Source organism: Candoia aspera, chromosome 5 (assembly GCF_035149785.1).
Source record: "Candoia aspera isolate rCanAsp1 chromosome 5, rCanAsp1.hap2, whole genome shotgun sequence".
Lineage (NCBI taxonomy): Eukaryota > Metazoa > Chordata > Lepidosauria > Squamata > Boidae > Candoia > Candoia aspera.
In genome coordinates, this window is record NC_086157.1 from 96,795,324 (window position 1) to 96,812,670 (window position 17,347).

The 17,347-nt window shown below is 44.7% G+C and overlaps 1 protein-coding gene across 2 annotated transcripts in view; it reads right to left on the reverse strand.

Annotated features, from left to right (window-relative positions):
* Positions 1-17,347, reverse strand: part of IFT88 (intraflagellar transport 88) — a 45,280-nt gene that overhangs the window by 25,968 nt on the left and 1,965 nt on the right. For both annotated transcript variants that reach the window (XM_063305776.1, XM_063305775.1), the window contains 8 exons: positions 16,953-17,015; positions 15,553-15,609; positions 14,538-14,591; positions 6,566-6,629; positions 3,873-3,942; positions 2,609-2,699; positions 1,514-1,618; positions 24-126 (listed from right to left, as the gene is read on the reverse strand). In XM_063305776.1, coding sequence (XP_063161846.1) covers positions 24-126; positions 1,514-1,618; positions 2,609-2,699; positions 3,873-3,942; positions 6,566-6,629; positions 14,538-14,591; positions 15,553-15,609; positions 16,953-17,015 — 607 coding nt within the window. The remainder of the gene's footprint in view (positions 1-23; positions 127-1,513; positions 1,619-2,608; positions 2,700-3,872; positions 3,943-6,565; positions 6,630-14,537; positions 14,592-15,552; positions 15,610-16,952; positions 17,016-17,347) is intronic.

Below are 17,347 nucleotides of genomic sequence, written 5' to 3' on the forward strand. Positions count from 1 at the left end.
TTGGTTTTGTAAAGGTAAACTACCTCCATTGACGAACATTTTGTTTTTCACGATGACCTGATATGTATTTAGTGCTTCTGCATACATTTCATTAGCAGAGTATTGGCTAGCCAAATTGAAGAGCACCTAAAAGAAAAGAAGTGAGAACATTTCTACTGCCCTCCAGAAGCAACAGTTTTAACTTTCTTCATCACGAAGTTGTAGCAGTCAGTAGTATAGCAACAATATAGGAAAAGAACTGCTGCCCTTTGGAAGAACAGAGAAAGCAGCAACAAACAGTAGGGGAGAGAACAGAACAGCTATTAGCAGGACATACTGAAAAGCTGGTGTGGGGTACCCTGTTCCTCAAGGCAAGGCTTCAGAGATGTGGTCTTTTACCTCTAAGCCAGGAGCCCTTTGAGCTCATGGGCCCATTTGGAATTTCAAGAACCCCTTACGAGTGCTAGCGCAATGTGACTGTTGGGCATGAGGGCTTGCCCATTCACACAATGGCTATTCTGGGGACATAACTGATTAAAAGATAAAGGTGATTATGAAGTCAAATCAAGCTTGACTTTGATAGCTTCGTAGCAACAACAGGAACAGATCTGTCACTGCCTTTTTCTGGGATTTTTAAAAATTGTCCCAGCCTAGCCTAAATAATTGATTACAAAGCAATGTAAGGCAACATTCCCTACTGCTCTACTTAAGTTTGCTTTTTTTTTTAAAGGCAAATGGGCAAATTTTCAAGTAAAGTACTCAGTTGTTCCATCGTTTGTATTTCCTAAGAAAGCCAATTTGGGACCCAAGGGCATTTTAGAAATAAGGGTGATGCTAGTGAATAGTGTTTTGCTCTGCAGCTTATCAACTTCAGCATGTCAACATCCTTTGAAATTTAGAATGAATTAATTACCCACAAACGGCCTGACATATCAATATGCTTGACATTCACACAATAGCTACATTTCACAGAAAAAAGAGTAAAATTTATCTAAAATATATTAACTACACAGAAATAATTAATCTGGGCCATAAATGTTCAATTTTATATAACTGTTAAGCATCTGTGGGCTTTAATTCTAGTTAATATAGTACAGTGAATGTCTAAACTTGGGCTGTGTGTGATGGTTTTAATTCTGTGGGGTTCTTGTTTTTTTTATTTATGTTACTGTTGTTAGTCATCCAGGGTTATATTGTATAAGAGGGTAGTCATATAAATCTTTTCAATGAATAAACAAATAAAATAAAATATGGCTATTATCAATATTGGCAAGTGAAAACTTACAGTTACAGAATAATTTTGAGACCATCTGATTCATGTTGTAGAGGTCTTTAAACTCAAACATGAATGCTGACATTCAATTAAATATAATTACAATACATGCACTTTAATACATACATTCAAATACTCATCTGAGTGTCATCCTTCATGTATGATTAACCCCATTCTTAAGATTCTGAATATGCATTTCAATGTAATTACAAGGATTGAATCTGTTTTTATGGTGAGATTTCTTGATCCATTGCTACTTACAGTATAAGTAAGATCAAGGTTAATATTAGCAGGAGACATGGTCTGTTCACGTTGTCTTACTAATGCTCTTTCTTTTCTTCCAGCATCTTTCGCCTTTTCTAGAGACTTAAAGAAAATAATTTATATTTCACTGGTGCCTCATGCTCTTCCTTAGACAATGCTGCATAAAACGAACTATTTTCATATATATTCACACAAACCCATTTCTATAACTGCACATAAAATTACTAATAGGATGCAACAGCAACAAAGATATTCATGTCATAAGGATACTCAAGTAGGGAATGCATCCCCCATTACACTTTATAGCTGATTTTGAATACCAATATGAAATCTAAAAAAACTGCATATACAGAGAAAGGAATGAACAGTTATTTTAGCTTGGAAGGAGGAAAAAAAAATCAGGAACTAGTTCCTATATTCTTGTTGGTAAGCACAGATGTAGCAAATTCCCTCCACTGTTCCTTCCCTACAAAAATTGTATGCACATAAGATGCACAGTCTTACAGTGGAGTGCAGTCTTTGGCTTTCTGGATGATGGAAGAGCATACTGCCTTTCAGCTTTGGAATCCTCACTGCTGCCACCATGTATTGCAGATAGATGGGCTAATTATTTTTTAAATGAACGCTGAGGAAGCTGAATTCCCAGCCCAAACCACATTCTAAAAACCCCAAACTTACATAATTGCAGGATACACATACTCTAGATTGTAAGCTCCGCTCAGCATTCCTTAGAAACAAAACATTTCATCATTTTCCATAAGAGGGCTGAGACAAACACAACAATGGCCAGAAGCAAAAGTATGAGCAGGCCACAAATTGTACATAACCATGCTTGCCATATGAATCAGTTGGTTAATCAAGGTAGTTGCACTAGTTTTTTAACTTTACACATAATGGATGAATTCATATAGCAGGCATATCTAGATATGATGAGATTTGTGCTGAATTTTTACCCAGCTAAGATTTTTGTGATGGCCATCTCACATGCTGCATCCTTCACCACAAAAAACAAACTGGCCATCTGAAAACTATAAAAGCAAGAATGCAGCTCTGTATCTCAGGATGAAACAATATTTAAAGGCTGTGTCTTACCAACTTTAAATCTCCACAGCTGTGAGCAATGCAGCTTTCTTCAACCAATTCATTCACTTTTTTTTCTAACTGTTTAATTTTTCCTTCTGGACTGAAATAAGGAAAGAGTAGAATTGTACAGCACCACAAACACCAAAGCGAAAAAGCAACACTTTTGTGTGTACTACGTTAAGTCCTGTTTTGGCTGCCCTTGCTTTTATATAGATTTATTTTATACAGATATTTCTACCCTTTCTTTCTAATGAAATACTCAGGCTGGACTATTTCTGAAGGAATTCAAAAATACATAGTCCCTGAAAAGACCTCCCAAGAACATGTTGCAGGTTGCAGAAAAACTGTTGAGGCCATAGTATTTTTAGCTAGTGAAAGATTCTAATGCTACTGTGCATGACAGCCAGTCTTGATCTAAGTGGGGCTATATTACATGAGTGGACATCAGCTCGTAAAACAAGAGTTTCTCTTGATTTCCTGCCCACCTCCAAATATGCTCTGACTATCCAGAGCAAATTTGAGAAGCACACACAGAGGCATGAAGTAGGTACAATCTGACTTGCCACCAATAGCTGTTTAATCTGCAGAAAGACATTAGGTACAAGGAGGGCAGGGTAATTTATTTAATTAATTTATACCCTGCCTTTATTTAATTAATTTATGTCCTGCCTTTCCTCCAACAGCTCAAAACGGCTTCCATGGTGATCTTTCTTAATTTTGTCCCTACAGCAGCTAGCCTGGGCTGAAAAGAAATGACTAGCCCAAAGTCACGCAGTGACTTTCCATAGTTAAGAGTGGACAACCTGCCCCCAACCCCTAGTCCAACACCTTACTTACTGTACTGAAACACAGGTGGTTAGAAGGATTTAAACCTGCGAGCTGATATCAACTCTACTGGAATGGATTTATGGTAGCATATATAACTAAACATAACTCATATAGCCATTGTCATACTTTTAAAAATTAAAACACTGAAATTAATAACGAATCATGTTTATCCAAGTCCTAGGAAAGTACTTGAAGATGGCTTTGTGTGACACCAGAACATTTTCCCACAGTAATGAGTCTATAGTACAACTGTCACTCTTTGTACTATGGCACTCTATTTAAAACAGTCACTGTTTTTATAATAACAAGTCCTAATACCACAGTGTGAAAAAATAAAGATCCAGCTTCTTCCAATCAAATTCTGTTTTCTTTCTTCAGAATGAATGATGTATTCTTGAAGAAACACTATTTTTTTACAGTAACTGTAACAAAACTGTCTACATACCTATCTTCATTTTTTGTTTCTAGAGGAGGAGCTGGACCTCTTGCCTGGCCAAGAGGATCAAATGCAGAGCCTACAAATTAATAAATATTATTGAGAACTCTGCCAATATGCTTCCCTGTTGAAGCCTAATGTGTTTATCACAAAATTAAAAATAAGTACAACCCTAGAAGGTAAAACATAAATTAAAATTAATACTAAAATGGGTTAACAGTCAAAAGCCTGATAAATGAGATCTGTCTTTACAGAATTTCTAAACACCATGAATTGTAGCCAAGCACAATTCCTGAGGAAGCATATTTTATAATCTGGAAGCAATGCAAGGGGGATTCCAAATATACTGCATTTCCAGTAATCAAAACAGGATATAACTGACTTCCGGTGGGGACATGGTGGACTGAACAGCTGTGCCCGCAGGTTTAGCGGGTGGAGCTGACAATGTGGCAATTTTTGGGGGGCTCAGGCAAGTTTTCCTGAAGCCCAGGAGTGTTCTCCAGATAAAGGAAAACACCTGGAATCACCCCATCTGTCCTCTGGACAGCTGCTTGTAGCCAGAAGATCGCAAACAGCATTTCGGGTTCAACTGGTAAGAGCTAGCTAGGAGAAGGGGACATCATCATTTTCCAAGCTGCACTGTAGCCTTAAAGGGACATTAAGACTGGCCACCCCATTTCTAACCACCAAATTTATATATATATATATATTTAAGTATGCATACCCTAAGAGAGGCTTTATACAGTGAGGAGAAACTGGCTCTCTCGGTGCTTATCATTATTTTTGGGATTACTTTTTTTAAAAATTCTTTTTTAAGTTTTGGACTTTGTTTTCCTTCCAAATATTAAGGAGGATTGAGAGTAAACAATTGTCTTCCTGTTACTATTTTTGTACTAAATTTGAAGATAATTGCATTTTCTACAAGTTGAATCAGCTGATTTGAACTTTCAGCTTTTGGTTTCTACTTTCCCTGGGGAACTGCCTGCTTATCTCACTTTTGCTTGTGTAAACACATTCCAGAACTTTTCTATATCTTCGACTTTTACTGGTTAAGTTCCTAGGGGGCGCCATAATCTACTGTGTGACACATGGAAGATTTTAAACAGATTCTTTCTGACTCCTATCAAGCTTTTATGCAAGACATTCAGGACATTGTGGGAAATACAAGGTCTAAAATGTGTCATCTGGCTGGGGATACAGTGGATGAAACTGAGGAATTCAACATTGATAGAAATGTTTCTTCTAAGAAAGAGATTGAGATTTCTATTGAGATGCTAGATGAAGATCGTACAATGGAGTTGGAGAAATTTAAGGGAGAGAGAGATCTGCAAGCACTAAGTGAAATTGACTTTCTGGTGGAACGCCATGAAAAAGAAGGGGTCATTATGTATGGGAGGTTTTCTGAAGAGAAGTTGGAATTTTTGAGGGGGGCAGTTGAGCTGTTCAATTTTTTTAAAAGAAAAAAGATCTGTGCACATTGTGGGGATATGTAAATGCTCTGGTTTATTTTGAAGTGGGATAAGGGTTTAAGAATATTTATCTGGATTGCTTTTAGGGTTTGACTGATGTTATTTGTCTTTAAGGATTAGGATTAAGATTATTAAGGTATTAAAAAAAAGTTTATTTGGATGGTTTTGGGTTTATTAAGATTATTAAAATTGTTGTACTATTAAGTATAATGGCAGACAATTCATGTGCTTTTTAGTTTGATTTTTATTATAGTAGATAGAAATGTATAGAAGAGTAGTAGGAAAGGGGTAAGTGTTATCTTTTGGGAGGGAAGTTGTTTAGGAGGTTTATATGATTTTTTTCCCTTTATTTTACTATAAGAGGAGGGAGTAACTGTACTTAGTGATTTTTATAATGTGCCAAAGTGGAATGATTTATAGAAATAATGTGGTTTTGGTTTAATTTGGAGTAAGAGATTGATTATGGAAAATTTTTGTATATCCTTGCTGTTAAAAGTCGGAAGTCACATCTTTCTGTAATTTTGAAAAAAAAATAATCTTGTGTTTTCACATCTTTTTAGTTTTTTTCTCTTTTTTGTAGTTTTTTGTTTTGTAGCTTTTATCTTAGTCCTGAAACTTAATAAAATTCTTACAAAAAAAATTAAAAAACAGGATATAACCAAGTTGTGGATAACTGTTGCCAAACGGACTGGCTCAAGAGGAGTTGCAGCTGGTGTGCTGCCATTAATGTATAAATGCATTCCTTGTCACAGCTGCCTCCTAGAATCCAGTGACAGCTGAGGATCGAGGAACACCCCCAAACTACAAGTCTACTCTTTCATATGGGATGCAATCCCATCATAAACTTCAGTCCCCAAGTCCATTTTCTTATTGACCAAGAGCACCTCTATCTTCTCTGGCTGTAATTTCAGCTTATTCTCCATCTAGCCCATAACTGAACTTATGCAACATTCAAAGGTATTAATTGCTTCCCTAGAGTTGGGGGTACAGCTGGATGCTATCAGCATCTGATCTCACCCCATTCCAAATCTTTGGATAATTTCCCCCACCAGTTATATGTAGATATTAACACCATGAGGGCACTTTGTGGGACATCATACATCAATAGCCCAACTGTCAATTAGCTGTTCTTTAGCATCGCTGGAAGGACTAGAACTGCTTCCAAATAATATCCTCAACAACCTTTTCAGATGCTCTAGAAGGACACCATATTTTATGACATCAAAAACATACCTCTTGAAGCTGCTTTAGTGTAACCTGCTGCCTGCACTGCTGTCATAGGTCGAGTAACACCATCCTTAAACAACAAATGAAGGCACATCAATGATGAACATCATGAGGAAGCAGGTTTTTGCATAGATTACAGTGCTCTTATTAAGTGACAGAATGAGACAAATACATAAAACTGAACTGTATTATTTACTAGATACTGTAAAATACAGTAATTTAAACTGTAGTCAGGGTAACCATGTAATTGTGTAGCAACACCCCCCCCACACAAATATTTATCATGACATTTGATGTGGATCAAGTTTAAACTATACCCTATATAACATATATTAATTAGCTGTGTTTTTTCCCTCAGAGAATGATTGTCATGAGTGCCGTTGAGCTAAAGTAATCAGCGCAATGGCACTCATGACAATGACAAGGAAATAGGTGAAGGGGTACAAGTTAAGTAGCCATCAACCCACAACGACTAACGGCTAACAAACAATAGATAAACGGATCACGGAGCCACCCAAGCCATCAGCAGCAATACCACGGGGATCGCCCAGCTGAAAGCAATCAGCAGAAGAATGAAAACCTGCGGATGGGCGATCCTAGAAACCCTCAACCAATGGCAGGGCAACGCATGGGACAAAGGGGGGTGACGTGACCGAGGGCGAGGGGGCGCTGACCGGCGCGGGGTATTTAAACCCCGCACCGGCGCGCTCCTGTCACTCTCAGCTTTTTCTAACAACGTTGTACCTATCCTGAAATAAACCAGAGCCTGCTTTGCAACCCAGTGTCTGAACGTTATTCAGAGGTAGGCAGCGCATGACATAAAGCTGAGAGTCATAAACTCAGCCTCGCCGAGCCCCACCGGACGACAACGAGCCGCGGGAGGAGTAGACGGCGAGAAGGCCAGCAAGATGAGGCCGGAACGGCGCGGGCAAGGAGGGCGAGCCGCGCGGCAAGAGACAGAGGAGGACCGACCGAGGCCAGAGGCACCGCGGACTCCCGGAGCCATGGACGCCCGCCCCACCCGACCCGAGCCTCAGCTCCAACCCCAAGGGGAGATGGCGACGGAGGCAACCCGACCGCGGGAGGGAGCAGCACGACTTCCGAAACCAGCGGAGGACCCCGCGCCCCACATCGCACCCCAGCAACGGGCGTGGAGCGACAGCCCCACGGTGCTCGACACGGAGGAGGACGACGGAGACACCCATCAGACGGAGGAGGAAGCGGACCCGCGGCGGAGGGACGATGAACCCCCCCCCCCCGAGGACGCGCCAACGGAACCGGCCCCAGCGGCGGTGCGGGCTGTGGACGAGGAGGCACGAGCTGAACTCGCGGCCATGCGGGCTCAGCTGACGGAACTCCGGACCATGCTCCAGGCGCTTATGCCCCCCGCGCCACCCAATGACGTCCCCGCACAAGCCCACACCCCGAGCGAAGCACCGAACCCACACGAGCCAGCGGAAAGCCAGCAGACGGCACAGGCGGCCGACACCACATCCCGGGAAGCGAGAGGCGGGGCCGCGCAAAACGCCCGGGCCCCAAAGGACTTCCCCATCTTCTTCGATGGGACCCCCTCAAAACTCTCGTTTTTCGTCACCAACGCTAGGGAGTTCATGGGGAGGCACGGACACTCCTATGACTCCGAGGCCGACAAGATCGGCGCCGTGGCAATCAAACTCCAAGACAGGGCGGCGGACTGGTACGTCCAACTGTACGAGTCCAGCTCCCCCGCCCTCGCCACCTTCCCTGCTTTCATCAACGAGATGAAAAACTATTTCGAAGACCCCCTAGCCAAAGTACGGGCGAAAAGCGCACTCCAGAGACTTAAACAGGGCGCACGCACGGTCCCTGACTACGCCCTGGAGTTCAAAGCCCTCGCGGGAAAGGTCTGCGACTGGTCTGAGACCACCCTGCTGGAAATCTTCAAAAAGGGGCTCAACCGCGACGTTCTCCAATGGGCCCTCTACCGCGACGACCCAGAAACGTTACACGGGTGGATCCACCTCGCGGGGAAAGCCGAACACGCGCACCGCACCTTCCTTATGACAACCACGGAAGACACAAACTACGTCGGGAAAAAGGTACCCGCACCACACGGGGGGATGGCCGGCCCCATATACCCTAAAAAGAAGTTCAACCGGGAGCCCTGCGGGAGGTGTGGCAAATTAGGGCACAAGACGGCGGACTGCTTCGCCAACCGACCGCCGACCAGCGCGCCCAAGCCCGCCCCGAAAATTAGCCCCAAACCACCCAACCCGGGGCCGCCCCCTCACCGCCGAATGACCGTGGCCACAGCGACACCGGAAGAGGGCTGGGACGCTTACTGGGGAGAAGAGGACAATACCGACCCCGACCAGCCGGCGGGAAATGCTCCCCGCTTGCCCTGAAACGCGTGGCGAGGCAGGCGGCGGGACAGCAACGCGAACCACCTCAACGAAACGACAAAAGCTCCGTAATATTGGCAGCAATTCAACTCTCGGCCGGCAACGGAGCCACCACGGCCGCGGCACTAGTGGACTCGGGGTGCTCAAAAAACCTTATCCACCCCGACCTAGTCGCCAAACTCGAACTCCGCTGCTTCCCCCTCCCCACGCCGCTGGCATTCCACCAGCTGGACGGCTCCACAGCGGGGGGGAAACCAGCCACGCTACAAACCGAGCCGGTCACCCTGCAAATGGGCACTCACACCGAGCGCACATCGTTCGTAGTCACGCCCATCGGACGGCCCATTGCAGTCCTGGGGATGCCATGGCTCGCGAAAAACAACCCGCGGATCAACTGGGCGACCCGCACCTTCACATTCGGCGACGGCGAGTATCGAGCACCAGTACCAGCTGGCAAAAGCAACCCCACGGTAGGACGAGCGGAGGCGACCACACAAGACAACGCCGCTACCACTGCAGACCTACCGGAACAATACGCCGACTTCTCCGAGGTCTTCGGAGAAGCAGAGGCAGACCAACTACCCCCCCACCGCAAGACGGATTGCCGAATCGACCTACTGCCCGACGTCCCCCTACCTAGACCAAAGATCTATTCGATGACCCCGAAGGAGATGGCAACCCTCCGGGAGTTCATCGATAAAAACCTAGACAGGGGATTTATAGAGCCAGCATGCTCACCGGTCGGAGCCCCCGTCCTATTCCGGGAGAAGAAAGACGGGACCCTACGGCTCTGTACCGACTACCGGGGCCTAAACGCGGCTTCCCTGTCCAACAAATACCCCTTACCCCTGGTGAAGGACATGCTCGCCCACCTGTCCACGGGCAAAGTCTTTTCCAAATTGGACCTGCGCGAGGCGTACTATCGCATCCGAATCAGGGAGGGGGACGAATGGAAGACGGCGTTCAACTGCCCCCTAGGCGCTTTCCAGTACAAGGTACTGCCCTTCGGACTCGCGGGGGCCCCTGGGGTGTTCATGCAGCTCATCAATGAGGTACTGCATGAACATCTGTTTAAAGGGGTCCTGGTCTACATCGACGACGTCCTTATTTACACAAAAACATACGAGGAACACGTAACCTTAGTCAGGCAAGTCCTCGACAAGCTCAGAAGGGCGCAGCTCTATGCAAAGCCCACAAAGTGCGAGTTTCACAAAGACCGCCTAGACTATTTGGGGTATCGAATCTCCGGGGACGGCATCGAGATGGACCCCGCAAAAGTCGAAGCGGTACTAAACTGGGAGCGGCCCCGCAACAGACGGCAACTACAGAGCTTCCTGGGATTCGCGAATTTCTACAGGTCCTTCGCCCGGGGGTTCGCTGAGATAGCCCTACCCTTAACGGACCTCCTCAAAACCAAAGGGGTGGGGGACACCAGACGCGCCAAGAACCCAGGCACAGTGCTGAATTGGACTCCCGCGTGCCAGACCGCATTCGACAAGCTGAAAGCGCTGTTCACGACGGAGCCAATCCTCGCGCACCCGGACCCAGAACGGCCGTTCGTGGTCCAAGCCGACGCCTCAGACTTCTCCCTGGGAGCCATCCTCCTACAAAAAGACTCCACGGGGCTCCTGAAACCATGCGCCTACCTGTCAAGGAAGTTCTCCGAGACAGAGAGGCGATGGCACGTCTGGGAGAAAGAAGCCTTTGCGGTGAAATCGGCACTAGAAACATGGCGTCACCTACTCGAGGGAGCCACCCAACCATTCGAGGTCTGGACGGACCACCGGAACCTCGAGGCCCTACGAACGCCTAGACGCCTTAGCCCAAAACAGGTCCGATGGGCACAATTCTTCAGCCGCTTTGATTTCCAGTTGAAGTTCATGCCGGGCAAGAAGAACTTCCTGGCCGACGCCCTCTCCCGGCTGCCCCAAGACGAAGAGCCCGCCCCAGACACCATTGGGACGGTCCTATCCGCCTCGCAACTGGGGATGGCCGTGACCACCCGAAGCGGCGCACGGAGGCAGCTCGACGCTACGGCGCAGCCGACGGCGGGACAACCGGCGACGGAAAGAAGGCAACCGCAACTACCAGGGGGAATGCGCACGGACCTCGCCGCCGCCCTCAAAACCGACCCCTGGTTCCTGGCAAACCCCGACAAGGTAACGATGGCGCAAGACCTAGCATGGGGGGAAGGCAGAATCTACGTCCCGGACTCGCAACGCCAGGCGATCTTGCATAGGTCACACGACGCCAAGCAAGCGGGACACTTTGGGTTCCTCAAGACCCTACACCTAACACGGCGGCAATTCTGGTGGCCCGCGCTCAGGCGAGACGTAAAAACCTACGTGGCGTCCTGCCCAACGTGCGCTCGGGCCAAACGGGCACCAGGCAAACCCGCGGGGCTATTGCAACGGGTGGCAGAACCCTCCCGCCCATGGGAGGAAATCTCTATGGATTTTATAGTGGACCTCCCACCCAGCCAGAAGAAAACGGCCATTTGGGTGGTGAAGGACTACTTCTCAAAGCAGGCCCACTTCATCCCCTGCACGTCAGTCCCATCCTCACAACAACTAGCCAAACTCTTCCTCATCCACGTGTACAGGCTACACGGATGTCCCGCACGTGTGGTGACCGACAGGGGCACACAGTTCACCTCCAAATTCTGGCGGGCCTTCTTGAAGCTGACGGGGACCCAACAGGCCCTGTCTACGGCTTGGCATCCGCAGACGGACGGAGCCACTGAGGTTCTTAATGCCACCTTAGAGCAATTTATACGATCCTATACGAACTACCACCAGGACGACTGGGCTGAACTGCTCCCGTTCGCCGAAGTCGCATACAACAACGCCGTCCACACGAGCACGGGAAAAACCCCGTTCGAAGTAGTCTCGGGGCGCGACTTCGTCCCCATACCGGAGCTACCTCAACCCCCGGAACCCCAGGTGGACGCCAGCGACTGGGGACGGAAGATCGCGGAAGCATGGCCAGTAATCACGGCGGCGCTGAAGGAGGCACAGGCTGCTTACAAAGAGCAGGCCGACAAGCACCGGCGCCAACAACCGACGTTCCAGGCGGGGGACATGGCCTATCTCTCCACCAAGTTCCTAAAGTCAACCCAACCCTCGAAAAAACTGGGGCCTAAGTACATCGGGCCGTTCCGAGTCACGCAAATAGTGAACCCGGTAGCAATACGCCTGGACCTGCCACACAACCTCCGGAGGCTCCACCCGGTGTTCCACACCAGCCTCCTAAAACCGGCAACCACCTCCCGATGGCACCCAAGCACGCCTCAGCCCGCACCGCTTATGATCGACGGGCAACACCACTTCGAGATAAGGGACATCCTCGACTCACGCAAGCAACGAGGAACCCTACACTATCTGGTCAGGTGGAAACACTTCCCCCACCCGGAATGGGTGGCGGCGCACAACGTTAAAGCGCCTGACCTGACCAGAGCATTCCACCGGGCATACCCCGACAAACCGCAATCAAGGTCAGCAAAACCAACCCCCCCCCCCGCAGGCCTCCCCCCGCCTCCCGTGCCCCAAGGGAAGGGGCCCCCCCCAAGCCCGCGACTTGGGTGGACCTTCCCCCCCCCGGGACTCACTCCCCCCGCCCCGGGCCCACGGGGTGGCGACAAACGATCGCAAGCACCCTCCCCCCGCCCCTTGGCCGCGGGGGAGTGGCAAGCAAGTCAACAGGGCAACCTGGGGGCAACGCCCAGGAGACACAACAAAGGCGACGCACTCCAAATAAGCAAAAAAGGGCCCTACCTGGAGCTGAGCAGCACCCGACCAGCCACGCCTCTCGCCTCGCCGAACTGAGCCAAACAAACAGGGTGTGGTTGGAGCATGCGCACGCCAGGTCAGAACCCGAGCATGCGCACCATGGACACACCCTGGGAAGGCACGTGGGTGAGGGAGGAGCAAAGGGAGGGGCGATAACTACTCCGGCGGGAACTTTGAAAAAAAAAAAAAAAAAAAAAAAAAAAAAAAAAAATGGCGTTTTGACAGCTCCATGGGGGAAACCCAGAAACCCGGGGGAGAACACTATTCGGAAAGGGGGCAGTATGTCATGAGTGCCGTTGAGCTAAAGTAATCAGCGCAATGGCACTCATGACAATGACAAGGAAATAGGTGAAGGGGTACAAGTTAAGTAGCCATCAACCCACAACGACTAACGGCTAACAAACAATAGATAAACGGATCACGGAGCCACCCAAGCCATCAGCAGCAATACCACGGGGATCGCCCAGCTGAAAGCAATCAGCAGAAGAATGAAAACCTGCGGATGGGCGATCCTAGAAACCCTCAACCAATGGCAGGGCAACGCATGGGACAAAGGGGGGTGACGTGACCGAGGGCGAGGGGGCGCTGACCGGCGCGGGGTATTTAAACCCCGCACCGGCGCGCTCCTGTCACTCTCAGCTTTTTCTAACAACGTTGTACCTATCCTGAAATAAACCAGAGCCTGCTTTGCAACCCAGTGTCTGAACGTTATTCAGAGGTAGGCAGCGCATGACAATGATGAACAATGAACGATTATTATCAGCTAGTAGATCATAAGCACGACCATCAACCTTTATATTTGAAAGGGGATAAAAAATGTCCTATCTACAGACTTCTCCATGTAGATATTGAAGTGTTTCAAATCAAGAGCAATTAGATATTTCCTTTTTTTAAAAAAATTATACCACTTGTACTTAGACAAGAATAGAATGAGCAGTACTATTACTTATCTACTCAGAATTATGCCTCATTAAGGTCAGTAGCACTTAGGATGGCAACAAAATAAGCTTATTACCACTTAATGTATTATTAAGCATTTTAGAATGCAATCCTATGTTTGACAGGTGTGTGCATCAATTATAAACTAAGTGAAAGCATCTTATAAGGCTAAGCTTCTCAAATTCTGAGCTGACGCCCTCTAGGAATGGGGGACATGAGCAATGGAGTGGTGGGGTCACCATTTTTAAAAATCTGAAAAAGCTTGCACAAGTAAAGTGGGAGAACTGTCAAAATTCACTCTGGGCTATGCTCCCACTCTGCCTGCACAAACTCGTTGCAGGCTTCCCCTGACAAAGCAAATTTTGGCAGCACTCTTCCTTTACCTGCACAAGCTCCAGTGGGCTGTTGCAGTACTGCAACGTTTGAGAATTTCAATAATAATAATAATAGTAGTAGTAGTAATATATGGGGGTTTAAGTTAGTTGTAATATATAGATTTTTTAAAAATTAGTTGTATATATATTTCTTGTCCAACACTAACCCCAATGAAATCATTAGTTTTAAAGAGGCTATCCACATAAAATTCACCTATCCCATTATTGTACATTTACAGTAGTATTACGAAGTTTCATAACTCATATTTTAAGAAAAAAAATATTTTTCAGATTTGCTGCTACAAATAATATACCCTTTAAATAAGAAATTGTTATTAAATGCTAAAATTTAGCACTTAATAGTATATCTTCATTTTCCATTTATGTTTCATTCCTTAAATTTAAAACCAGCTCTTCACTATTATGACCTGTGTGGTCTTGGATTCACTAACTGTTGTCTATGAATTAATTTTAGCAATAATTATTACAGTATTACCTGTACAGCTGCTGTCACTGGTCTGCCCATTGATGAAGATAATGTTGTCTTTGACTATCATGATGCAAGAAAATATTTTGATCAATCATCACTGCAAGTTCTATTTCTAGGGGAATAGCAGGTCTGGAGCACAAAAATTACTATTCTAGCAGCGCAGAAGGAGACACTGCTCAAATACCAATGGAAGAGTCCTAAATTTTTATTATATCTATGGTATGAAATTCTCATTTCAAATCTCAGATTTATAAAGTGTGGTGTAAGGAGACACCATTCTAATCCCCTAATTGCTATTCGTTTTTAAATATACTGAAATATTTATAAAATTTAAAACTGGTGCCAGAGAGTAGAATAGCATCTGCCCTTATATAAGAGCTGCTCCTGCTCAGTTCATTCCCAATATCCATGAGCCACTGCCACAGAAAACTGTTCAAATTACTTTCTTCCATTTCTTGCAACAAAATCAGCAGTTGTACTCCTGGTCTTTTCTCTTTCTCAATTTTGATTCAATTTTTCCAGCTCTTTTCATTCAAGGTGTACAACAGCTTTCCCCAACCTGATGAACGTAGATTTACTGGGTTGCAACTCCCAGAATTCCCAGACAGGATGGTCATAACTACTGCTAGTTAGATATTCTGGGATCTATTGTTCAACAAATCTGGAGAGTAACAGTTGGAAGGGTGACTTATGTTCTGATTATTCCTGCTTCCAACAGCCCAACAATGTTGCATTTCTTCCATTTCCACTACCAATACTTGCTGTGACTTAATGTGTTCTGAAATGGGAAATGTTATCTCAAATGCTTTCTCTCCAGTCTTCAAGAGACATCACCCCTCAATTGTGGAACTTTACTTTTCCCTTTCAGGTTTTTAGTCCTTCTCGTGAGCATACAAAATATGAAAGCTACATAATTTCACAGGCTGACTGGGACCAGGAACTTTGCACTTAGAATGTCTTGTTGGAGAAAATGCAGAAGAAAGAAGAGTAGGATAAAAATAAGCAGATAATAACAACTTACCACATACCCTGTAGCTAAAGTCCGTGCACCTGATGTACCTGGAACTTTGGCTGTAAGCTTGTAAAAAAAGGAAGTGTTAATTAAGCATTAAGATTTATTTTAAAAGTACTAGCATATAGTACTTTAAATATAATTACTACAGGCAGTTAAAATGAAATTATATAATGAGCTATACAAAATTACATCATCCCTGTCAATACTGTTTTAGTATCATCTTTGAAGAGTATAGAGTAGACTTAGAAGTTGAAAAACATCCCATAAGGCAATGGCAAACCACTGCTATTCCCTTGCCAAGGAAACTGCATGGATACATCCAAGAAGGTACCAGGACTTGAGCTTGATTCAAAGAAGTTTTGACTTTGCTGTTTTGCATTTTTGGCACAAACTCTTGACAAGAGTTTGTTATCTCCAAATAACAAAAATAACATCTCCCTATGTTTTCCTTATTGAACAGGTAGGCAATAGAGAACTACTTGTAAGTACAAAGCCCTCAAGAGCTGGCTGTTTTCCTGGGCAAGGGGTTTGGGAGGTAGATTGAGCCCATGATGTGTTGGTTGATTGGTTTCCTCAGTTGCCATATTGTTTCTTTGCTTTGAGTTATTATTGTCATTTATTGTTATAATTTTTGTATTGTATGTTCAACTTCATTAGTCACCAGAATTGTGTTTGCAAAATGGGCAGTCATAGAAATCTATTAAAATGAATAAATAAATATTTGATCAGCTATCAGCATTAATAATGCAAAATGATGTATGTGTTTTACAGGTATTCCACTATTCTGGAGATTTGATCTCCAATTAAGTTATCTGCTAGTATTATATATTTTTTAATTCTGCTCTAGAACTTAGGGATCCAGATATGAGATCTGTTGTCAATTAATATTGTCAGTGCCTGGCTATGTGATCTAAAGTGAAATAGACAAGCGGCCTTTTATCCATCACTATCAAGATAAGTTTTTACGGCTCTTGTATGATTCTCTGCTGAATTCATCTAATTGGCTAATTATTGCATACATTCTGTAATTCATCAAAATATACTGTCTTTACATCTACTCTGAAATACCAAAATGATTATCAGAACATGATAATCTGGCATATTGTGAGGTACAGTATTAACATATACCTATATCTATGTTTGTGTAGGTATGTGTACATATACATGTTAAAAAAAAGTAATCTCCTTGGCAGAGGATTTTGAAAAAGTAGAAGCAAACAGTCACAAAAAAAGAATAACATCATACATATTATTCCTTTAGGTGTAAAGTAAGGAAGGACTGCTGTTTACCATAAACAAGTATTCTAAACAAACATGTAGAGCTAGGCTAAAAAGTTATAAAAGAAGTATGGCTCTCAAGAGGTTTTGTAAATGATTTCACAGATGAATTGTGATTTTTAACTTACTGGAGGCCTTCTACCATGGCTAGTTTTCACAGCCTGTTGAAAAGCTGGATCATTTTCTAAATCCTAGAAAAACACACAAAACTATGAATGTCAACTTTACAATAGTTAAATAAAGTCAGCATCTTTTCTTTTTAAAATTGTATTTTTTAGTATATAAATATATTTAACTTACATTTGTACACTTACAGTAAGATGCATTATGTTGACTGATATTATTCTACACATATTATTTCTGATTCTATGCAAATGACAAATACAAGTCAGCTACTATTCCTTAACACAATAAAACTCATCTATGGTATCCTAATACCAATTTGAAAATCAATATATTTCACCAAATTTATTATATATTTGTACTTGTATAAACAAGATTTACACAAATTTTGTTTCCTTTC